The following is a 24726-nucleotide window of genomic DNA, read 5'->3' on the forward strand; positions in this document are numbered from 1 at the left end:
TAGACATGTAAGTAGGATATCTGAATCTGAATGGTGCTTTGTTAAAATGAGGTGTAGAAGACACTCCTGGGGTAGTTATGAAGGCAATATCTTCAAAGAATTCTGGAAGTTTCATCAGAGTTGAGAAGATGGGGTGGGCCCCATCCGGGTGACCTTGTTTCCTTTCATGCTTTACTCAGTCATTTTTCCAGGCCCAGATTACCACTTTTAATTGCACTCAGAAGGAAAGAGATACTCTAGCAAACTAGTTCTAAGCATTTTTAAACAGACAAAATCAGACTTTCATCCTCTATTATACCACTTAGTTTTGTGAAATTAAGGCACTCAGCATGAACTGCCTGCATTCTGTCTTTCCAAAAATAAGGAAATGTTGCTTGCACATGGTTACACCAAATTAGCAATTGATTTAAAAATGTTTAAACAGATAGAACCAAGTTTGTGAGAGCGTGTAATATCCACAATTTATGTTAATTCTCTAAAAAGAGTAGGAACTAAATATAGACCTTTATTTAAACTGGGTAATTACATGAACAAGTGTTACCTAAACTTCTGTACTACCGTTTCAAAGAAAGAACAATCTAGTTAAGATGTTTTAGCTATAGTGATATTAATTCTGATATAAAATTCTGATTCTAGCAGTGCATAATCTTTGCCCATATAGAAACAATGGATTGCTTTATTTTCTAAAGAGTTAGAAACAAGAGAGGTGAACGTGCAGAAAGGAAAAAACAACAAGAAACTCCTGCACATAATGCAGTGCACAGTACCTTGAGACAGAAGCAAGAGGTCTTGGCTGGATGGAGCAAGGCTGGTCAGCAGGGCTCAGGCCTCCTCTCCCAGCTGTCACTACTCAAGGGACCAAGAGCCTAGAGCTAAGATCCAGAGGGGAAGGGATTCCTGTCCTGTTGAATTGATGGAAGGCTGTGCACGATAGTGGAATATTAAAATTATATTTCAGCGCTACATAACAGTGCTGGTTGTATCTTTCCTTTGAATAATGTTTCCTATTAAAGGAACCAGAACCCCACTGATGGTATTATAAGACTTCTAACCTGGTGTAGATTGCTATTATGTCTGAATTTAGATAAATTCATACTTTAATGATATTGATATTTGAAATCAGTTTTAATAGTGCACCCAAAGTTTGAGTTGGCATGAGAGAAGGCCATGTGGCTAGAAGCATGAGTTTTTATTCTCCTTTCTTTTAAGAAGAATGTAGATTTTATAAGCGCCAAGAACAACATAGCAATCTCTGACCTTCTTAGCTTTTCTCCTCCCTGTATCTGACAGTTCATCACACTGCTTATTTAGTACAGAAAGCCGTGCACTGAAGGATGTCCATTCTAGTAAGTAGCTGACCGTGCTTCAGATCCAGGGCGCACCTTCTGCATTCCTGTGTGAGATGCCGAATGCAAAACAGAGGAACATTTTTTATTGTGGTCTAGGGTACAAGTGTACAAGAGGTGCCCGCTAGTATTTCACAAATGTGTGTGTGTGTGTGAAAAGCACTGGGGATCTTGTTAAAAATGAGAGTGGTTTTCAGTGTTCTCACTACAAAAACCATTTAGCCCTATTTCGCCATTGCACATATTTCAAAACATCACACTGTACCCACAAGTATATATAATTTCATTTTGCCAATTAAAATTTCAAAAAAGTTTTTTAAAGAGTTGCTAACCAATGCTGCTGATTAAACAAACTTAATAACTATAGAGTTCAGTGTTTGTGTAAAGTTTTGTCTCTAAACAGTGCATATGGCCAAATACTGTGCTAATAAATTACTTGAGTGAGTTCTTCATATCCTCCTTCATGTGGCTGTGCTCAACTCATTTTAATTTCAGTTAAGTTCTTTTGTTAGTTTTCAAAAAGAGAATTCTCAAGTTACATCAGTTCCCCCTCCCAACACCAAAAAAATAAACACCAAGATTATAAACCCTGGGTTCAGGAAATTTCATTGCACTTTACATTCCATATCTGTGCCATGGGTACTGTCTTGGCCATGCATCACAGTCACCTGAGGAATAAACAAATGAACAAGCAAATAGAAATCACAGGCCCTGCCTCCAGAAATCACAGCCCAGATGCTCAGCGAGTGATGCCAGCTGCGTTTCATAGAAGTTCAGTCCGTATCTCTGATGCCAGGCCAGGCGTGAGAAGAGCGTTTTATGAAAGTTCAGTCCGTATCTCTGATGCCAGGCCAGGCGTGAGAAGAGCGTTTTATGAAAGTTCAGTCCGTATCTCTGATGCCAGGCCAGGCGTGAGAAGAACTGCTCTGTAATCGGCGTAAACAGAGCCACTGTGGGCACTGGGCACAGGCTACAAAGCGGCCTGAGGAGAGAGCACTGACTGCACTGCCAGAGGACCTAGGTGAGAAGTGGAGTCAGGAAGGTGCAGTGCAGACATCAGGTAAATGAAGTCAAGTTTAGTTTCTCACTAGTAAAATGTGTTTCCACTTGTTATTTAGATATTTTATGTGTATCTAAACAGTGTGTGTAAGTATAATCAATTCACTTAAGCCCTAGCTAAAAGTTCAGTTATGTGAGAAATATTTGTCCTTTCCTCTACTGTGTTTAGTATGCTGGAGTGACTTCCTATGCTTACAGTTCTTTTAGGAAGAATTATACCATTGGTCAGAGAATCGTCATCTAGTGACCTGAAAAGTTAAAGCATCTGTTAAAATAGCGGCCACACCACCCATTTCCTCTGCAGTGTGAACCGATCCCATTTCCCATTTCCTCTGCAGTGTGAACCGATCCCATTTCCCATTTCCTCTGCAGTGTGAACCGATCCCATTTGCGTGCCTGGTGTTTTGCCTTTGCTTCCTTTAGGCTGTTGTAACATCAGGGACTTTGACTAAGGAAGCAGGCACACTTGTCCTCATTTCCTAGCTGTTTAGAAATAACATGCGTAGAATCCTATTTTTTCTTCATGTGAAAGTAGACTTTTTTGGTGCAGTAAATTGAGGAACCTAACTAGCCTGCAGGCTAGACTAAGAATTGGAGTTATTCCTGAGCAGAGCCATGGCGCTGAGAAGTGGAGATGTTAGTGTGCAGCTGTGCACAGTGACACAGATTTCCAAAATCACCTTTTAAACAAAGAATACTGTTATACTGAAAGTCACCATTCATTATTGCTAATTTAAGATGTTCCCTCAAAGGACTTTAGCCATTGACATTGTTTGTAAAATAAGCGATTCTCCCTTATGTCTATTATTTGTAATCTAAAAATTAAGTTTTAAAATACCAAGAAAAGAAAAAATATATACTCCTCTAAGGATATTATATCAGGTACAACATATTTTTAAATTCTCACCTTGTTCCATTAGATGCTGTTTTTCTTTGCAAATATCCAAGATTTCTCTTTGTCAAATATGTTAGAAAAAGTGCATCTTTTAATAAACTCTTTGCATACTGTTTCATATATGTCTTTTACATGAATATAGACATGAATTATCAGATTTTGTACCATTTTTTATTCTTTTATTTTCAATAGAGCATTAAGAAGAAGAATACAAACAAACAGGAGATGGGCACATACCTGAGATTCATTGTCTCCCGCATGAAGGAGAGGGTGAGTCCTGCTCAGGGAATCCTTCAAAATATCCCAAAACATATTTTACTGTGGTTCATTCTTTCAAAGTTGAAAGAGCGAGAAGTAACAAATATGTACATAGCAATATGAAGTGTGGAGAGCACCCCGTCATATTTCTTTTCTGCAGTCAACAGTTCTATAACAGGCAGTTAGATTTTTTTGTCTGTTTTTGACATGGACATTTTGACATAAGCTACATGAGATTAGAAACGTTTACATTTTTGAATGTCATTCATCAGAATGAACATTTTCATTGATGATGACTCTTTAAAATGAAAGGTTTTTCCAAATAACTATTCTATCACAACTTTAAGGAATGTCATATTAAACTATATAGTAGTATATGTACATTTTTTCTGTTAAGTTTTAAAGTACTTCCTCTGAGATTTTGCTTTAAAGGTAGAAAATCCTGGCCGGGCGCCATGGCTCCCGCCTGTAATCCCAGCACTTTGGGAGGCCGAGGCAGGAGGATTGCTTGAGCCCAGGAGCTCAAGATCAGCCTGGGTAAGATGGCGAGACCCTGTCTCTGCAAAAATAAACAATAAAAAGATAGAAAGTATTTTGAGCTTTAGGAATTGATGTCTTACCTGCCTTCCTTTAACCACATTTAAATTGATGTACTAACACCCTCTTAGGCTATAGATCTTAATAAAAAGGGGAAGGACAGTAAACACCCGATGTACAGGAGGCTGGTGCACTCAGCTGTGGACGTTCCCACCATTCAAGAGGTAAAGTCGGTTTCTTTTATTTCCACTTCAAATAAATTTTGTTAACTAACAAGTTAAAGAATAATGTAGCAGTTAAGCAGATTTTGGTTCTTCTTCTTTCCTTGAAAGTATACTTTTTTCCACTTCCTAAAACAAAAGACAAGCATAACTACCAAATGAAGCATTATTAATTTGTAAATTTCATGTGCTTACTGTAATACAAATTAGGTGTCATCTTTAAAAGGCCTGGTTCTAAAGATGAGCAGCTTATAGCTTCTTGGTCCTTGTTGATGTAAGGAAATGCCTTACAGCTTGGGCAGTTTAGTATTTCAGATGTGAAGAATGTTTTCCAGGTTTAGCAGTGGGACCTGAGAGTTCCCCTCAGAAAAAAAAGTAAAGCATAGAACTGATCTGCAGTCTTGGGAAACAATAAAATGAACAACAACAACAACAAAATATGGTTAGAAAAGTTAATTATTCTTAAAGGTCTTAATTTTACTGACTGTAGCTGAGGATTGCTTTAGTTTGTTCACGTCCAGTAACAAATTGCAACAAAATCCAGTAGAACACATAGACATATTTGCAGTCAGGGTTACTGAATTACTAATTTTGCGCCTCATGTGTCATGTTGGAAATTTAAAATCTTACGCTTGGTCATTATAGCCTATAGGGAGACCACAGTAATAATTTAAAATCATCTTACAAGTTTCCTTAGTCCCTGAGAAGGACTATAGCTGTATTATTTCAATATAAGATAAGGGTAAATGAAGGTTTTTCCCTTAAAGTAACTGGTAAATCCTGGAACAAACCAAGTCGTTTTAATTTTACCTCCTACCCCCAGCCATAGCCCCTTCTCCTAAACTGTAAGACCTCTACAGAATATGTAAGAACCCAGACGTCCCTTCCTCCCCCACTGCCTTTACTCATGCAGGTTCCTTCCTGTTGAAATCCTCTAAGATTTGGCACAGAGAGGGACACCTGAGATATTTATTTATAAACCAATTCCTAGCCCCAATTCAGAATTACAAATATGTCTTAGTAGTTACGGTAAACTGTCACAGAGGCTAACAGTTCTGTTTTTCAATCTTAATCTTCCTGTGTTGTAAAGAATGACAGGTGTGTGCTTAGGGTCTCATCACCCACACTGGCCCAGGCATTCATGTGTTACAAAGCTTAGCAGCAGCTTTCTACATTGTTGTCAAATGAGATGTTCAAGCCATTAACGTTCACTCTGATAAATTAACGTAGTATCTGTGTGGCTGCAGATATCTGACCTGTCATGCTTCCTCATCCTGCATTATTAAAACCAGCCGCAGGTGGAGTTGTTGGTTTCTTTTACACACATTCTCTGTCAATACTGTGGGATGGCAGTAGTCATCCTGATGTCATCCTAGAAAAGTCTGCTTGTCCTATGAACTTAGTCCAGACAAGTGTTTTCATGGGTAACTCTCTTCGTCATTCTGTTTTTGCCCCCTGCAGAAAGTGAATGAAGGGAAATACCGAAGCTATGAAGAGTTCAAAGCTGATGCTCAACTGCTTCTCCACAATACCGTGATTTTCTATGGAGGTTGAATATTTTTGTGTTTTTTTGTATGCATTTTTAAACACACCATTTACATTCCATGTTGAACACTATCTTTCATAAAACATTACATTCAAAGAATTAATACCTTAATGATCTACAGTAAGTGATAATGTTAGAGTCTAAGGTTAGGAATATCTGGTGATACAGATTATAGAATGGACTGGCCAAAGATAAAATCATAGTATACTAAATGATGAAAACACAATTGTTCTTTACAGTTTTATATGTATTTGTTTTAGCTGAGAGGTTTTTTATAAGCACTATGATTAATTCTGATCATTTCCCCAGAAGTATCACATCATCCAAAGGTAAGGTCATGCTCTATACCTAGAGAATTAGTGGTTGTGTTGGATGGAAAGCAAAAGCCGCCTGCGTAATTTTATTTTGCTATTGTTGTTTTAAATGGACATTTTGGTTTGAAATGGTAGATGTCTCCTTTAGCAGACTGAAGGAAAAGGATACTAACTTTGAATCTTGTATTTGCAGACTCTTGCTTATAGGTAATATGTTTTTAATTACAGCAGACAGCGAACAAGCTGACATTGCGAGGATGCTGTATAAAGACACGTGTCATGAGGTACTGTTCACTGCCCAATAATTGTACTCTTTCTATAATTGAAATTAATTTATTTCAGGATTGCACTCTTATCTACATTTTAATTGTACCATTTCCTTTAAATGTTTTTTATTGCTGGGTGTGGTGGCTCAAGCCCTGTAATCCCAGCACTTTGGGAGGGCAACTTGGGCAGATCACAAGGTCAAGAGATCGAGACCATCCTGGCCAGCATGGTGAAACTCCGTCTCTACTAATAATACGAAAATCAGCTGGGTGTGGTGGCGCACGCTTGTAGTCCCAGCTACTCGGGAGGCTGAGGCAGGAGAATTGCTTGAACCTGGGAGATGGAGGTTGCAGTGAGCCAAGATAGTGCCACTGCGCTCCAGCCTGGTGACAAAATGAGATTCTGTCTCCAAAAAAAAAAAAGTCTTTTATTTTCACGTTTGATGTAGATGGGAAATAATGCAAATAGAAAAATAATTCTCATGAAACTGGGAGTCAGATTTAGTTACTAATTAACTTCTACAAGGGAACTCTCAGCCACCTTCAGGACTGTTGCGTTAGCTACGTGCTGCATGCGAATGTGTCTTGCTGGGCAGATGTGCAGTAAACATTACCCTCTTGTAATGAAGGATCCAAATTTACATCCCTTCTAAACTACATAGGCAAAAAGCAAACCCAACCAAACAAAAATGAAGTGCATTTAAGGAAGTATATCTTTTGGTGGTCTTACTTAAAACACTCAGCCATATCATCTTTGCAAAAGTTCCTCAGTTTATACAAAAAGTTTTGTTTCTTGAATTCATTTCAAATTTGACTTTTGTTTTTATTTGTTCAATAAGCATTTAGTGGGTGCCTCCTATGTGCCAGGCGGTATGTGAGAAGGAGTAAAAGGTGATCACAGCAATAAGCATTTACTGGGTGCCTCCTGTGTGCCAGGCAGTATGTGAGGAGGAAAAAGGTGATCACAGTGCAGGCCTCCTGCTCATAGAGCCACATTCTGAAGAGGGAGACTGGGAAAAAGGAAAAAGAAACAGATAAAATATGTCTGTTTACAAGTTGTAAAAGAATGTTATGAAAGAAAACAAGGAACTAAAATAGAGAATGAGGCACAGGACTGCTGTGATTGGTAGCAGATGTTGTTACCTTCCTGAGGAATATTCAGTCTGAAGTGCTAACCAGTGAGGTCTGGGCAGGGCCCAGTCAGACCAGCCTCGGCTTCTGTTCCAACTGGGGCCTGAGACCAGCGACATGGTTCTAAGAGGACAGTGACAGGGGCTTCAGTGCCATTTATTGAAAACTTTAAAATTTAAGCTTAAAAGATTAAGGAACAAAATTCAACACTATTTATGTATGTGAATGTTAATTGACATGGATACATTTTACATAGTTTAATGTGTATGTATGTTTTATGTAGGCTAAAGTAGTTTCTTTTCTTTTTCAGCTGGATGAACTGCAGCTTTGCAAGAATTGCTTTTACTTATCAAATGCTCGTCCTGACAACTGGTTCTGTTATCCTTGTGTATGTGAAATTTTGTGATTTTTGTTTTTTACCTCTTAAGTGTGTAACATACAGCTCTAACGAAGTTTACTTCCGGTTTGGTTAAAGATTATAATTTTCTTCCTAAATTTCTAAAATATCATAGTATATATGGGTTTAATGAGTATAAACAACTGAAATGAAAAAAAAAAAAAAAACAGGGCTTGTTACCCATTTCTGATTTTAAAATGAGATATTGGATAAAAATAAATCTTGGGTCCTTTTTCTTTTTGAGACAGGGTCTCACTCTGTCACTCAGGCTTGAGTACAGTAGTGTGATCTCGGCTCACCATAGCCTCGACCTCCCCCAGGCTCAAGTGATTCTCCCACCTCAGCCTCCAGAGTAGCTGGGACCATAGGCATGTGCCACCACATCTGGCTAATTTTTGTATTTTTTGTAGATATGGGGTTTCACCATGTTGCCCAGGCTGGTCTCAAACTCCTGAGTTCAAGCAGTCCTCCTGCCTCAGCCTCCCAGAGTGCTGGGATTACAGGCATGAGCCACCACGCCCAGCGTCTGGATCCTTTAACAAAGTGAATTTTTGTTTCTCTTTTCATTTTTTCACGAGAGACCTAAGGCTTTGCATTTGTCTGTAGCTGTAAAATTTCCCCAAAATGATATGGCTTCAAGCCGGGCACTGACAAAGGGAATTCTGAGCATTCTTGGCCAGCAGCCTTGGCTGCCTGAGAGAAGCCAGCCCTGTGAGACAGTGCTGTGCCAGCCTAAAATGTCCTCATTTCTAACAAATTCCCGGGGTGCTGATGCTGCTGGCCCCCCGGCTGCACTTGGCAAAGCGGGTGCTCTTGTCTGCCACCATCATGCATGTGGATGGCCTTGGCTTCAGGGGCAGCCATGCTCCAGTCCCAGCCTCTTACGAGGAACTCTGATGCAAATAGAAAAATCAGTCAATCCCAGAAAAAAAAATCTTGTGTTTAAGAGTTATGAAATAAATGTTTTAGAAATAATGGATTATACGTGGCTAGTTTAATATTAATGGTACACTTGCATTTAATACTTTAAAAGTAATATAACAAGGTAAAACATTTCATTTCCAGATACCTAATCATGAGCTGGTTTGGGCTAAAATGAAAGGTTTTGGGTTTTGGCCAGCCAAAGTCATGCAGAAAGAGGACAATCAAGTCGACGTTCGCTTCTTTGGCCACCACCACCAGAGGTAATTCGCGATCCCATGTTCAGTGTCACCGCCGTGCTTATTAAGTCCTTAAGAAAGTCTGATGATTTCTCCATCAGAGATGCATGAAGTTTATTTTAAATTGAAAAAAAAAAAGGCACATTATGCAGCCAAGAATATGTTCCAAGATAAATTGTTTCCAGGTATTTTTCAGATACTGTTTAGTAAACAGGACATTTTTAATAACTGACACTGTTGAACTTCAGAAGCACATTAGTGCTAAGACTGAATTTATAGTACAATGGGCAGAAGGGCCTCAGAATGTGTCCATTCCATAAGACGGTAATGACATCACAGTTGCTCTAGCCATCTTCAAGGCTCAGTTAAAGACATAGACTAAAATCATCAATCTTGTGATCTCAGAATGTGTGTAAATACCTGAAGTGTGCATAAAAATAAGCCACAATAGGAATAAAGAATTAACATGCAATTTATTTGGTTCATTTAACACAGATACTGAGATAAGGTGAAAAAGTGACAGTAGTCAGCTACGCGATCTAAAAGTGATACTTTGCAAGGATTTAAATGAACAGCCCATGGGGCGTCTCCTGTCGTACCAGGAGGCTACTAGTGCGTAGAGAAGCTGCACAATGAGGGGCCTTACTCCTCCCTGTGGTAAAGTTTTACTTGGTCTTTATTTAATTTAAACAGAAGTGTAGTTACAAGAAACCTATAAATACTGTAAATTTCCCAAAAGGTAGTTCTGTTCTTTCATAAGTAGATACACACTTACCTGACACTCTCATGTCAAGAAACATTAAATGATGATCTAATAAAATAACTCAATACAAAATGAATGTTTTAATTACATTATTATTAAGTGGTAATTTTTAACATACGCTTAATACCTTATACTCAGATGGTTTCAGTTTCTTATCAGAACAGGCAAGGAGGTAATGTATTTTTGGTAGGTTAGGGTAATTCTTTATGTGAGATTGTGTCCTTGCTTCACCGTCTTCTACCCTAATCTTGACACATTAGTCAGTTTCTGTGAGCCTGAGCAAAATAAGGGCCTCTTGTAAGAGTTTTTGTAAGGTTTAAAGAAATGTTTAGAGAGACTGAGCATAGTACCTAGCACACAGTGAATACTCAGTAAAGGTCAGCTTTTATAATACAACAAATACTCAAGGAATAATGGGGGACAGTTTGCTTCAATGTTTTTCACATTAAGTAAAACACAGTTAACTTAGAAAAAACAAGAATTCAGTTATTTTATAGCCATACTAATAGGAAAGAATAATCTGATAATTAGAACTTTTTATCTATATATTTTTCTTTTTCATCAACTTGCAAGTAGCTTTATAGTGTCTTCAACCGTGAGTGATATTAATAATGAGTTAACTGGTTAGATGTCATTCAGTACACTATGCAGAAAATATTTTTAAAGAATATTTAGGCTAATCTGCAGCAGTCCTAGTCTGTCACCTGAAGAGAGAATTAAAACATCAGATTGCATTTTTAGAGGTATTTTTTTTCCCTCAAGCTTCTTAGGTCCTAGAAGATTTTACCTAAATAATTCTAGACCGATGGGACTCTTAAGGACTTTATTTTAGAAAATAAGAGAGGTTGACAAACTATGTAAAATCATTTTCCTTTTTCCTGGATACAATGTGAACAATTCGAAGTGACGGATTGGTTAGGATATACTTTATAGTCTACCATATTAGAATGTTTAAAAAATTTGATAAAATTATAATCATGAATTTTTAATTATTTAAGCAACATATGCTCAAAAGTTCTAGTTGCTGAGGAGCCTCTGGTTGCAAGTTCTGGCTGATAATTATTCTTTGCTAGTCCATCATATTGTTACATGTAAGTGGGAGGAAAAAGAATGAATGGTTTTGTACCGTTCGTTTCCTCCCATACGCGCCAGCAGAATATGCTGCTCCTTCGTAGACGATGAGCACGTTGTAAATTTCCAGGAAAAGGGTCGAGTATGATTGTGTTTACATGTGAGAGCTGCTGCAGTGAGGTTTCTGTAGGATTTGCAAGATTTTGCCTGCCAAAGAAAGTAGCCGGTGAGACCTGTCTTAAGGAGGCTGAATCTTTTTGCTGCAAGCCACTGGTGGAGGGCCCAAAACAGGAGGCCCTTATTTTGCTCAGGCTCACAGAAACTGACTAATGTGTCAAGATTAGGGTAGAAGACGGTGAAGCAAGGACACAATCTCACATAAAGAATTACCCTAACCTACCAGGCACAGACAAAACAGAGCTAGAGCACTTTGGGCTCACTGACATCAGATCACAGAACCATTTTATTCTGCATGTATAGTCTGAGCATTGACAGACATAGAGCCAAATTAGACTCTTCCTCTTTTTATTAGGCTTACCTTAAATTACAGGGTGTTTGTTTGCTTTTTTTTTTTTTTTTTTTTTTTGTAGATCAGAGAGCATACCCTGTGATAATTTTTTAAACTGAAATCTGATTACCTACAGTACTGGAGTTGATTAAAAGAGAATAGAAGTACATCATGAACTGTGTGGAGGCTTTTTAAAGAACAGATGTGAATCCATTTTATTTAAGATAAATAAGGAAAATACCCCTGTAGATACAAGTTCAATCCAGGTAGTCAGCACTGCTTGTAACAGAATTCTCTCTTAAAAGCAAACTACTTTGAAAAAGTCAACAAACCCCTTTTATTGAATTCCTGCTACGTAATAGGAAATCAATAAACATCTGTTGACTGGAAGAGTAAATATATTCAAAATCTAATGGCAAGAAACTCTTCCACAAGCATAATTTCATTTGCACTCTGCATTAGAGTTTAGTTTTTCAAAGTTCCGTTTACTTTGATATGGTTTTTAACAGAGCACTTATGCCAGATGAGATATAATTGATATAATATTCACCAATATATTTATAAATAATGTTATAGAACTTCACATCTAACAATTATAGCTGTTGTTAGCATCTAGTGATACAGATTACTATATATTTAAAATGTGCTTCTAGATTATAAAGTTTGGCTTGTACAAGGAAGTAGAAATCGTTATTTATGGCTGAGCCACATGTGTGATTCTCTAAGAGATTCCTTCAAAACAGTCACAGGCCCAGTATTTCTGGAGCTCTGTAATTACAGGCCAGGGATGAAAACTGTGATATATATGCTTGTAGCAGGAAAAAAAATCTTTAACAGAAAACTGAAAAGCATAACTGTGTGTTTCTAGTACCATATCGCAACGTGTACTCTGCTGTAGAAAATGTCTGTTACTCATGCATCCATATAGTTTCCTACCTCATTTATGATGTTCCCTCTGCCTGGAATCTCTCCACTCACATTATCTGCTGTCTAAATCTTTCTTATCTTCCAAGACCAAGGCCGAATAAAACGTTCTGACCACTCACAACCAAATGTAAACTCTTCCTCTCCATAGCACCCTCGAGTACCTTTACTACCTGCTGCATTGCATTATAATTATTCCTTAGTTCTTTCTGACAAAACTGTAAGTCCATCAAAGGCAGAGGCAGTGTAGGAAGTGCCATCCTAATAATCAGAAGACCCGAGAGATTCCAACCACTAATAGCTTACCTTAACCCCTGTGGGCAGCGTCTCTTGCTGCCGTCAAATGAGGGAATGAAACTCAGGACCACGTAGACCCCATTCACTTTTCCATTCTTTGTAGTGCCCTCCCCTGGTACACAGTAAACATCTGTTGAATACAACATTTGGGATGGGTACGAATTTAAATCCAGAAAGAGACCAATGCCCAGGAAAAATGTTCTTGAATTTTTAGCATTCTTTCCAACAGAACCAAATATAGTTTTCATTCGCTAGTTTTAGATATGTATTGCACTTATGTTCACAGCTAACTACATTGTGGCTAAATAATAAATGGCTCTGCTTGTTAATCTGGTTTCTCTAATGAGTAGAGGCATGATGCAAATATGACTTACTGGATAATATTTTTAGATGTTCCCATTTTATATGAATACATGTATGTATCTTGTGAAAATTTCTGGGCATTTTCAAGTGATTCTTTAGTGCTAACTGCAAATAGCTAGATAGGTTATATTAGTTTACAGTATTCAGAACAACAAATAACTTTAAAAGGACTTAGGAAGAATACAGATGTGAACTGTGACAAGCTAAGCTGATTAAATTGTGAACAATTGGGAGGCATTTGTGAATCGAATTCTGAGAACTTTTGTTGACTGTGAAAAACAAAACAAATCTCATTTATTTTCCACTTGGTAACTGTTTATTCAAGCCATGACGAAGCCTAAGTGATTGCGGTTTTTGCAATTGGCAGAAACGACAATTACTTTTGCACCAAGCTAACAGCTGAGAACTGCCATAGTCACACCTTACGGCAGGCAGGGTCCACCGAAGCCCTCGACCACCTTTCCTGCCATTTGGGGTGTTTCAAACTATCCCTTTACGTGTTTTTCCTAGGGCCTGGATTCCTTCGGAAAACATTCAAGATATCACAGTCAACATTCATCGGCTGCACGTGAAGCGCAGTATGGGTTGGAAAAAGGCCTGTGATGAGCTGGAGCTGCATCAGCGTTTCCTACGAGAAGGGAGATTTTGGAAATCTAAGAATGAGGACCGAGGTGAGGAAGAGGCAGAATCCAGTATCTCCTCCACCAGTAACGAGCAGGTGAGTGTGTCTCAGGAAGGAAGTGCCTATTCATTATTACTTTTAAATGCAGAAATCTTAGTGTACACTCCTCACTGTAATGAACAGATTTCGACATTTTCCTTCCCTTTTTTACATTTGTAAAGTGCTCTGCAAAAGTAAACCAAAACCAATTCAAATGAATACATAGATGTAACAATGACCTTGACCCTGCCAGTACCAAGAGAGTTAAGTACAACTGCTCCTCCCTGAAGGTGCGCTAGCTCTTTCAAGCCAGAATAGTAATAAGTCAGTGGTAACTGAGTGGATGGAAGGATGCAAAAGGTAGAAATGTATTCACTTCTCACCTGTGGGTCCACTATGAGTGTTTTCAGCAGAGAAGTATTTCCTAGTGTCTGGAATAATATATTACTTTTATAATGCCCACAGCTAAAGGTCACTCAAGAACCAAGAGCAAAGAAAGGACGACGTAATCAAAGTGTGGAGCCCAAAAAGGAAGTAAGTTGCCCACCTCGCAGTATCCAGGTGGCAAATGAAACAGGAAATATTTTCAGAGTATTTTGTATTTTCAAGTATTTCAAAGACAATCACTCTTGGTGGATACTTGGAAATTCAGTTGCTGTCAATCGAATAATATCCATCAAGCTGAAACCAGTCTTCTGACTTCCCTGTCATTATCTGTTACCCTGGAATAGCATACATGCTCCAAGTCTCCATCTTAATTCAGCAGCCACTGACCAAAGCTTGGCTAAGTGGGAAGGGCACGTTGCTATTAATACATTTCCTGGGAGCTCTGATATTTTTCCTAAGTATTATTAAAAACAACACATTTATCCAGTATATCGGTTGTGCCAACATTTGAAAACTTGAAGGAGACTGTGGTTGAGCTCAGCCGTTTTAAGTGATATAAGCTCTGCATGTTTTAAAACTGTGTAAATCTGGACACATTTCAAACATATATTCAGTGAGAAGTGGTTTAGACTTTTAGGAAATTTGTTAATGAATCTAGTCCAATGAAGTGATTATAAGTTGACAATACTTTTTATATTCTATAAATTTTTATGTTTATTTTAAAAACAAAACTTACAGTATTAAGTAAAATTATAAATGAAGCTTACGTTTGTAATTGTAGCTGTTGTTAATTGTAGCTGTTGTTAATTGCATGTTCTTTTCATTCACTGATTGGGGGAGATTTGTTTATTTTTAAATTTTGGCAAAATATACATGAAATCTACCATCCTAACCATATTTTTTAACAGAAGTTTATTATATGGCTGTTTACGTATATCACTGTATTTTTAGCCTAATAGAGTAGTTCTTGAACTAGTGAATTATATTGCTTTGTTTTGCATCTAAACTCTTGTCTTACCTTTTAGGAACCAGAGCCTGAAACAGAAGCAGTAAGTTCTAGCCAGGAAATACCCACGATGCCTCAGCCAATCGAAAAAGTCTCCGTGTCAACTCAGACCAAGAAGTTAAGTGCCTCTTCACCAAGAATGCTGCATCGGAGCACCCAGACCACCAGTGATGGCGTGTGTCAGAGCATGTGCCATGACAAATACACGAAGATCTTCAATGACTTCAAAGACCGGATGAAGTCGGACCACAAGCGGGAGACAGAGCGTGTTGTCCGAGAAGCTCTGGAGAAGGTAATGCTTGTCGCCACACTGGGTGCCCTGCTGCAGCCGGCACTCCTGTCATGGTTAGGCTCCTTTTACTCATGCAGCAACCCAGTAGCAGCTTTTAAATGTAGCAATAGAATGACACCAGTATCTTTTATAGCATTTCAAGTAATAACGATACTTTTCTCACCTAAATTTTTTACACATGTAATGAAGGGGAAAACGGTACCTCATGCAAGTAGGAACGATGTGTTAAGTTTCTGTTCCGTTGTAGGCGGTCTGTGTAAGTCGTGCGCTCTTACTGTGGGTTGTCTTTTCATTCCAGCTGCGTTCTGAGATGGAAGAAGAAAAGAGACAAGCTGTAAATAAAGCTGTGGCCAACATGCAGGGTGAGATGGACAGAAAATGTAAGCAAGTAAAGGAAAAGTGTAAGGAGGAGTTCGTAGAAGAAATCAAGAAGCTGGCAACACAGCACAAGCAACTGATTTCTCAGACCAAGAAGAAGCAGTGGGTAAATACCAGTCTTTTTTAGACTGTTATTTCTGAAAACGTACCACAGGTATGATGCCAGTTTATTCAGAAGGTAGCTGTGGCACGTGCAGAAGATGTTTCTGAAATAAGATCAAATGTGAAGTGGTCAGCTTTAGTTTTTAAAATTTTATTAACAGTCCTATGATCTCTCAACCCCAGATCCCGTATTACTGTGTACTGCTCAGGATTATTTTGTTAAATTGAGATTATAATACCTTATTACATATTTATTACAATTAACTTATATAATTTCTCCATCTATGCAAATATTTTATTTGGGCAAATTGGCTGGCCCTAACTTTTACCTGGTGATTTCAGATGGGTAACATCCAAATGGTGAAATTATAAATGTAATTATCACAATAAATTAAAGAGTTTCCGATTTCCCTGCACTTAACATTTATGCATTAGATTTTGTTAAAGAAATCAATTATTTTTACTTTATAGTAGTGACATTTCACTGGTCTCTAACTACCCTCCCTTATACCTGACCAGCTAGTGTCATTTGTCGTCATGTCCGGCTCGCGAGTCTCATCCTCCCCACCAGAGCGGGAGCTTCTGAGTACACAGCATCCAAGTGCTCATCTTACAGTCGCCACAGTGCTCAGTGAATTAGGGAAAAGTTTTGCTCCCGAAAGCTCATAACTTGGTTTCAGTTGACTATATAAAGTTCTGTGATAAACTTTAATTCTTCATTTTATCCAGCCTATATTATATAAATACACATAAACTCTTCATGAAAGAAATATTTTTAAATCTGTGACAAAGATTTGGCAAGAAGGAAAAGAGAAACTTAGCATATAATTTAGAAGAATACATGAAGATAACTTGGTAGGAAGAGGTGGTGAATAACAAAATAAATATTGTTAACAAAAGACCAGGCAATCTGTGGAGGAAAAAAGAGAGCTTTATTTTCTGTTAAAAAAACAGCCTGCACATTGGGTGGCACAGCCTTCAGTACAAGTGAAAGTGTGCTCTCCGAAGAAGAAAATTTCCATATTCTTTAAGAAATTTCATTGGTGCTAGTAAAGTTTTGAGGAGCTGACAAGCTCTGATTGGTGACGGATGGCAGTCGGCAAAACTAGTCTGAGAGTTGCAGCCAACATTTTGTGTTCCAAGTGCTTTTCCCCCCAGCTCCTCAACTCAGTTTTAGTTGGGTATGACAAGAATGACTGAATTTGTGTGATCAACTCTCACAATATCATTAGATAGGAATTAAGGTATGCTCAAAATAACAGAAGCACAACACCCAAAGACGCTCATGCCTGTAGTCCCAGTGCTTTGGGAGGCCAAGGCAGAAGGAGTGCTTGAGCCCAGGAGTTCAAGGTTGCAGAGAGCTGTGATCGCACCACTGCACTCCAGCCTAGGCGATGGAACAAGATCCTGTCTCTTAAAAAATTTTTATGAGTAGAAATCTCTTAAGTTTACTAATAAAGAATCAAGAAAATGGGAAGAAGAGGCAATAATTATAAAACTGTCTTTTATAGCACTTTACCATTTGTGAAATAGCTGAAGTGGGTATTTTTGTACTCTAAGATGAGGAATTTAAGACCTATTAAAAACCCAGTTGGCAGAGCTGAGCTTTGTGTGCTCATCACATTGGGTCTAGTAGACTAGTAAAAGGGTTAGAATTCTTTCTTCTTGGCCAGGCTCCATGCTCACGTCTGTAATCCCAGCACTTGGGGAGGCCGAGGCAGGCAGATCACTGGAGACCATGAAACTCCATCTCTGCAAAAAATACAAAAATTAGCCGGGCATGGTGGCGTGTGCCTGAAACTCCAGCTACTTGGGAGGCTCAGGCAGGAGAATCTCTTGAACCCAGGAGGTAGAGATTGAAATGAGCTGAGATTGTGCCACTGCACTCCAGCCTAGGCAACAGAGCGAGACTCTGTCTCAAAGAACAAAAGAATTCTTTCTTCCCAATTACATCTTTCATTGTTGTAAGAAACAGAATAGTATTACAGGACAGAAAGCATGTAGGCATGCCAGATGCCGAATAATGGATGTCACGAGAAACACAGACAGATGCATCTATTAAATATACCCATAGAAAGGGGGAAATTGAAAACGGATGGATACACAAAGAAAGAGTAGGTACTTGGGGGAAGGGATGGTGGTGCTCTGTCAAGTCTTAAAGATGAGGAAACTAAGAAGTTAAATAGCTCAATCTGAAGCCGTGTGACCAGTGGGTGGCACAGACCCCAGATGTGAATCCCGACACGCCTCACTCAAGCTGTTTCCAAAATTCACTCTGCACCTTTCTAATGGGGATTTTACTGAAGGTGCAATTGCTGAAATAATAGATAATAATGCATACGATACACAATCAGGAAGAAAATTAGAATTTTTAGTATCAAATGTAGGCTATTCTCCCTCCAGGGCTCTCACCAGCCATCAAATCTGCATGTGTCTATCTACAGAACTTTCATATTTATACTGATCTGTTGTCAAGTGTTTACATTCAAAACAGTCTCTCATCTTCCTTGCCTCACTGTGGGTGTCTGTTCATGATACTACCATTAGTTCACCAAGCCAGCTTGGAACTTTAGCTTTACTTTTTTCACTGTTCTTCCATGACCAGAGTTCAACCACGGTACTATGGACCCTTGCACTAGAACATTCTTCGGGGGAGGTGTACATTGTGGGATGTTTAACAGCATCCCAGGCCTCTGTCCGCCAGTAGTACCTTCTGCCCCAAAGTTGTGACAGTCAAAAGTATCTCCAGACATTGCCAAATAAGATGAACACTGAGACTTGGCCACTAGATTTGAGGTTGTAAGTGACCTTGCTAACAGCGTATTAGTGGCATGGGATGAGTAAAGACTGCAGCGTAGCTGGAAAGGGATGTGAAGTCAAGGGCATTTTAAGAAAAGAAACGGGAATGACCCCCATAGAGATGGAAAAAACAGTGGTGTCAGGTACCACCTGACAGCAGCTTGAGTTTGCTGACAGCCGGGCATGAGCTACAGTCATCGCAGCGCTCCCTTTCCATCTGCTGTGCATAAAACGTATTCAGATTCCACAAAGGGTCGAGCCAGAAAGATCTGTTAAAAGCACCACCTCAGGAGTCTGCCGTTTTAACCAGTCTCTTAGACATCCACACCCCAGTCTAAAGACTGCCCCGATTTCTTCCCCGCAGTGCTACAACTGTGAGGAGGAGGCCATGTACCACTGCTGCTGGAACACGTCCTACTGCTCTATCAAGTGCCAGCAGGAGCACTGGCACGCGGAGCACAAGCGCACCTGCCGCCGGAAAAGATGAAGCCGGCCCTTCCGGAGTCGCCCCAACGATCACTCTTTCCAGACACAGCGGTTTTTCTTTCCAAGAAGCCAAAATTGTTTAGAATTTGCTTCCCATTTTGCACCAGCCTTTAAACACTTTTCGTGAAGAAATTTTGCACAGTAGTTTAAATCTTTTGTTAATGCTCCTCCGAAGTTTTTCAGGGGGTAAAAGTAACATCAGTGGAGGGTATTATTTTAAATAAATTTTAATTGAGAATTTGTTGCATTTTCAGCAAATTTTAAAACATTTTTAGGTTTTACAGAGATTTTAACCTTTAAACAACAGATCTTTAAACAGGTGAATACAAGTGAGTTTAACAAAGAAACATTTAGAATAGATCTGAATGTAAGAACTACAGAACTGTTTCAGAAATAAAACATACTACCTTGATGTGACATTTTTTTCTTAACCTTGTTGAGCTGGTTTTGTTCAGCTTAATTTACTGTTCAAAGGCATTATCTGTTGGTCACACCAGTGGGTATATGATTGAATTTAGGGAACAGGGTTGACACAGCAGGGCTAGTCCTGCATATTTTTTCTTAAATATTTCCCAATTGTGTTTTTCATTATTTCTTTTCAATATATAACTTTTATAACAAATTATTAGCTTTGATCTTGTAGTTTAAAATTGCAGGGAACTGGGGTAATCTTTTACTGAGCTGGATCTTAGAGAAAATGAATATTTAAATTTTAAAGTTTGCACATTTCATCTTTGTCCTAACATGAGTGCTTGTAACAAAATAAACAACAAAAACAAAGAGCCAAAAACTACCTTTATCCATATGTGAAATTACAGATGAGGCATACAAATTTATTTAATGCTTCCCTTCCCTTCCCACATATCATCTCACTGCCTATTATCTGGTGTCACCTCATGTATTGTAAGTTAATACTAAAAGAAGAGAAAGCACTTAAGTTTCACAGAAGCCGTTATGTTTGTAGTAATGGGTCATTGCCTACTAATGAACTCCATCACTGTACACAGAATGAAGAATAATGCATGTTAATTTTCTTGTATTAAAGATGCCGTGATTTGTAAAAAGTCTGTATTTTGCGGAATGTCTGGATTAAGAAGCATTACCAATAGGAATGGATCGATAGTTGAATAATGATTTTTTATACATAGATATATAAAATACAGCCAGGAAAACTTAAATTTCTTTTAAAATATCTCACAGTTTATGTGTTTTTTTTTAAAGACTGATCTTAGAACAAGTCAAATTCCCATTTATCATTTAGTTATTTTTTGAGGTTAGAGAAATAATTTGTAAATATTTATTTAGACCTTTGATATTTATTAAAGCAATTACTCACAATGGAAGTGAAAGAATCAGGAGAAAAGCCTTTTAAAAAGTTTTCTCCAGGTTTGTCAGGGTCACTCTAAAGATAAAAATGTAACTAAGTCTTCTGTGAAATATCCATCTAATCTTGATGCTGTTGCAGATGGTGGTGACACAAGTTAATTGACAAACTACTGCCAAATGGTGCACAATATTTTGTAAAAAGTACCCAGTAGCCCCATTTCATACAATGTTCCTAAATTACGCAGTGACTTGGCATCATCGCTCCCTCCTTGTTGCTGTGTAATTGGAGTTGCCACAGTGTGTGGCGCTGATGGACGTGTCAGAACCGAGAACACTTAACCTTCTTTGATTGTTTTTCAAGTTTTAAGACTTCGATCCACCCCTATGAGAGCAAGTAATTGTGGAAATATTTTTGGTGTAAAATCATTCCAGAGTATGTAATATTTAACTGATAGCTGCATGAAAGTGAGATTCGTGTTACTTTGGCTTTTTTGTCTCTGTTGACACGGTTGCACATTTCCAAGTTACTACAGCGTGAAAACTGTGTGTTTAAAAAAAAAAAAAAACAAAATTAAAAAAAGAGATTGTGGCCTGGTTTTGTAAAAGTTTTAGGTAAAATTACAATTGATTGTTTTAGGAATCATTATTAAAAATTTTCTGCAAATCATAAAGCTATATCGAGGTGTTGAGCTTAGCCACTATGCACATTGTAATTATTCATTGTGGCTGTCCAGTTCTATGATGCATTCTGGCATTTTGTAAGCTGCTCTGACTAGCAATATATAGATTCATTTAATGTGTTAACATTGGTTAATAAATGTATTTAAAAAAAAAACTAGCTTTAGAAATTTATTTAGTCTAGCCCCTGTATCCAACCAAATACTACTGTTGCTAAATGTTGGTCATATACTGTGGCTCACTCTTTGGTGACTATTTAACTTTATATAAAATCAGTGTGTTAAACATCATTCATTCACCTAAACATATAAATTGAATTTACTTTCACCAGATCTCAAAAAGACCATACATGATATAAAAAGGAGAGGATGATGATTGTATCAGCTGCATATCAATTATTGCAAATCAGCCTGAAAAACAGACAACTCAGAATGGAGCAGATTCTTAATTGGAAGCCAGCTGAGGCTTTATTACCCTTTGCTGTTTTCATCTCCTTGTTGGTATGGTGGTTGCAGGTAGTTAACCAGCCCCAGTTCTTAGTGCCAACATTAACCCAGCCTTAGTCGGTACTCTCTGGTTTTCATCATTCATGCCCTGTAGATGCATCACAACTGAGATCAGATGGTTTAGGTCTGAATATTAAAGTCCCAGTTACTGTAGGATTGTAAAGTTTCCAACAGTAGTAGTAGTAGTCTATTCATCCTCATTTTGTCTTTCTTCTTCTAGATACATTTTCCTAAGCAACAGATTTACTGGTCCTCACTTAAAAATAAGGTGTCGGCCAGGCACAGTGGCTCATGCCTGTAATCCCAGCACTTTGGGAGGCCAAGGTGGGCAGATCACCTGAGGTCAGGAGTTTGAGACCAGCCTGGCCAACATGGTGAAACCCTCTCTCTACAAAAATACAAAAAAAAAAATTAGCCAGGCATGATGACAGGTGTCTGCAATCCCAGCTACTCGGGAGGCTGAGGTGGGAGAATCGCTTGAACCCGGGAGGCAGAGGTTGCAGTGAGCCGAGGTCGCCCCATTGCACTCCAGCCTGGCGACACAGCGAGACTCCGTCTCAAAAAAAAAAAAAAGGTATCACTTGTCACTTTATGAAATGCCAACTCTGATTCTAGACCTTAATTATTAGAATTGTGTTCTAAAATAGTCTTTTCAATTAAAAAAATGTCAGTTGACAAATACGAAACCCGCATCTATAATACATGAGTATCACTAAAAATTTTAGTCATTGATGACAGCAAAATGAAAGAAGGCCTCTAGGAGGGCGTATGGAGTGAATGAAGTGACAAGGTTGCTTCTGTAATTGGGGGCAGACGAAATTGAAGTAGTGAAGCAAGTGACTGAGAGAATAAAAAGCAGTTTGCCACTTTCCAATATAAAAGAAAATAAAACTAGAAATAGGATACTTGTGTGAAAGTGGTCTTTTCATAAACAAGAAGGAAAAATGTGCAATTGTAGCAAAGCAATAGCTTTGGTCGGGCTACTCAAGACAAGATAGGTGTAAACAGGTAAGTTTAAAAAGATTTAATAACTTGCTCAGACTTACCTAGTAGGTGAGCGGCAGAGCTAGGTCTCAAGCTTGGTTCGGTTTGATTGTAAAACCCATTTTCTTAACTCTTACGCTAGGCTGAATATACAGATAGAAAATTACTTGACAAACATTTGAAATTAAAGTCATCAAGTTCAATACATCTAGAATCAAACCCATCACCTTCCCCTGCCTCACTCCACTTCTCCAGTCTCACAGTCCTGGTCACCCAGACTAGACTGATGTAACAAGTGGCCTCGCCCTGTTCTTTGCCTTCAGTCTTTAATTCAGTAGTTCTCAAACTTGTGACATCAGGATTGCTGGAGGGCTTATTAAAGCACCACTAGGCTCCACCTCCAGCGTGTGCATTGCTCCCAAGTTCCTAAGTGTTGCTGATGGGAACATCCCTTGAGAACACTGCTTTACTGACACGTGGAGGGGGGAAAAAAAAAAAGAAATGGACCCTTTCCTGAAAAGTGCACATTTACATACACGCACAGATAATGCTGCGCAAAATTCTGTGGATTCCTAAGGCCCAGAATTCTGTTGACCCTCACGTTAAGAATCCTTAATCCAGTAGGACGAGAGCAGCAAAATGGGAGGGATACAAGTGGAGGCCCGTTACTGTAATTTAAGTAAGTCAGGGCCTCGCAAACGTTCGTGAGCACACAGATCACCTGAGGACCTGGTAAAGGGTCTGGTGTGGGGGAGCCGGTAATTCTGCCCCTTCTAATGAGCCTCCAGGTGGTACTGATTCTTGTGGACAGGGACAGTACATGAGAGGCCGGGTGCTCAGGAGTGTGTAAACTCATGAGATGAAGTACTACTGCACTAAATTATAAACTCCATAAAGCAGCACTGTTAAATAAAAATATATGAGGCATGCATGTCACTTCAAATTCTCTAATAGCCATATTTGAAAAGTCAGAAATAGGTAACATTAATAATACCTCTTAATATATCCAGAATACCACTTCAACATGTGATTAACATAAAAATGATTGAGATCGCTTACATTCATGTTTAGCACTAAGTCTTTAAAAGCTGGTGTGTCTTTTATAGCTTCCGCGTATCTCCATTCAGACTGGCCATGCTCATTTACACGTAGCCAGTGGCAACCTGTATTCAATTCAGTGTATTGGACAGAGCAACCTAAAAATAAGAGCTTTGTCTTAGACCAGTGCATGCCCTATCAGCGCCTTGCCTGTAGTAGATATTCATACAGCAAAAATGTATTAAAGCTTACTCGGAACAAAGGAGCTGGAAAAAAATCAGTTCTTGCCAGAATTTAAGCCTCCCTGAGGGTAGGCTCTTGATATGTTTCAAAGTCTCAGGTCTGAAAACTTAAAAATATCTAGTCAAGCTCCAAAATGACATTTCAATTAGGCAACCCTGGCAAGGGATCCTAAGTATCCTTCTGCTCTAAAGGGCAGTCTAAGAAACCTTGAGTCTAACTCCTGAACTCCAGACTGGAGAGAAAGCAGACCCAGAGCTTCCTGGTGTCACAGTGTTAGCAACACCACGCCTCCTCTTCGGTAGTCCTTTACAGACTGTAGGTGGCTTCATAAAGTCTTGCAAGGACAGGAAGTAGTCCCTACCCTCCTGGAACGAACTTTTTTTTTTTTTTTGAGACAGTTTCACTCTTGTTGCCCAGGCTGGAGTGCAGTGGTGTGATCTCGGCTCACTGCAACCTCCGCCTCCCTGGTTCAAGCGATTCTCCTGCCTCAGCCTCCCGAGTAGCTGGGACTACAGGCGGCCGCCACCTCGCCCAACTAATTTTTGCATTTTTAGTAGAGACAGGGTCTCGCCATTTTGACCAGTCTGGTCTTGAACTCCTGACCTTGGGTGATCTACCTGCCTCGGCCTCCCAAAGTGCTGGGGATTACAGGCGTGAGCCACCGCGCCCGGCCGAACGAGGAAGGATAGGAGAGCAGAAGCTGAAGAATGCTGAGGAAATTCAGAAAACGCTGTGTAAGCATCATCCACCGATTCGTCAATGTGAGAACTGCTTGAGCTCCTAC

The 24726-nt window shown here is 38.9% G+C and overlaps 1 protein-coding gene across 32 annotated transcripts in view; it reads left to right on the plus strand.

Moving 5' to 3' along the window:
- ZMYND11 (zinc finger MYND-type containing 11) overlaps window positions 1–20231 on the plus strand; it is a 117531-nt gene extending 97300 nt beyond the window's left edge. For 15 of the 32 annotated variants that reach the window (XM_005564467.5, XM_005564469.5, XM_005564470.5 and 12 more), the window contains 11 exons: window positions 3493–3570; window positions 4227–4319; window positions 5778–5865; window positions 6405–6460; window positions 7884–7961; window positions 9036–9154; window positions 13567–13774; window positions 14183–14251; window positions 15130–15402; window positions 15701–15886; window positions 19046–20231. In XM_005564467.5, the coding sequence (XP_005564524.1) occupies window positions 3493–3570; window positions 4227–4319; window positions 5778–5865; window positions 6405–6460; window positions 7884–7961; window positions 9036–9154; window positions 13567–13774; window positions 14183–14251; window positions 15130–15402; window positions 15701–15886; window positions 19046–19168 (1371 nt within the window). In that variant the 3' untranslated portion in view covers window positions 19169–20231. The remainder of the gene's footprint in view (window positions 1–3492; window positions 3571–4226; window positions 4320–5777; window positions 5866–6404; window positions 6461–7883; window positions 7962–9035; window positions 9155–13566; window positions 13775–14182; window positions 14252–15129; window positions 15403–15700; window positions 15887–19045) is intronic. The other 17 variants (XM_045399462.3, XM_065520204.2, XM_065520205.2 and 14 more) reach the window with 3 other exon arrangements.
- Window positions 20232–24726: the final 4495 nt, after the last annotated feature.

The sequence above is a fragment of the Macaca fascicularis genome, chromosome 9 (assembly GCF_037993035.2).
Source record: "Macaca fascicularis isolate 582-1 chromosome 9, T2T-MFA8v1.1".
Lineage (NCBI taxonomy): Eukaryota > Metazoa > Chordata > Mammalia > Primates > Cercopithecidae > Macaca > Macaca fascicularis.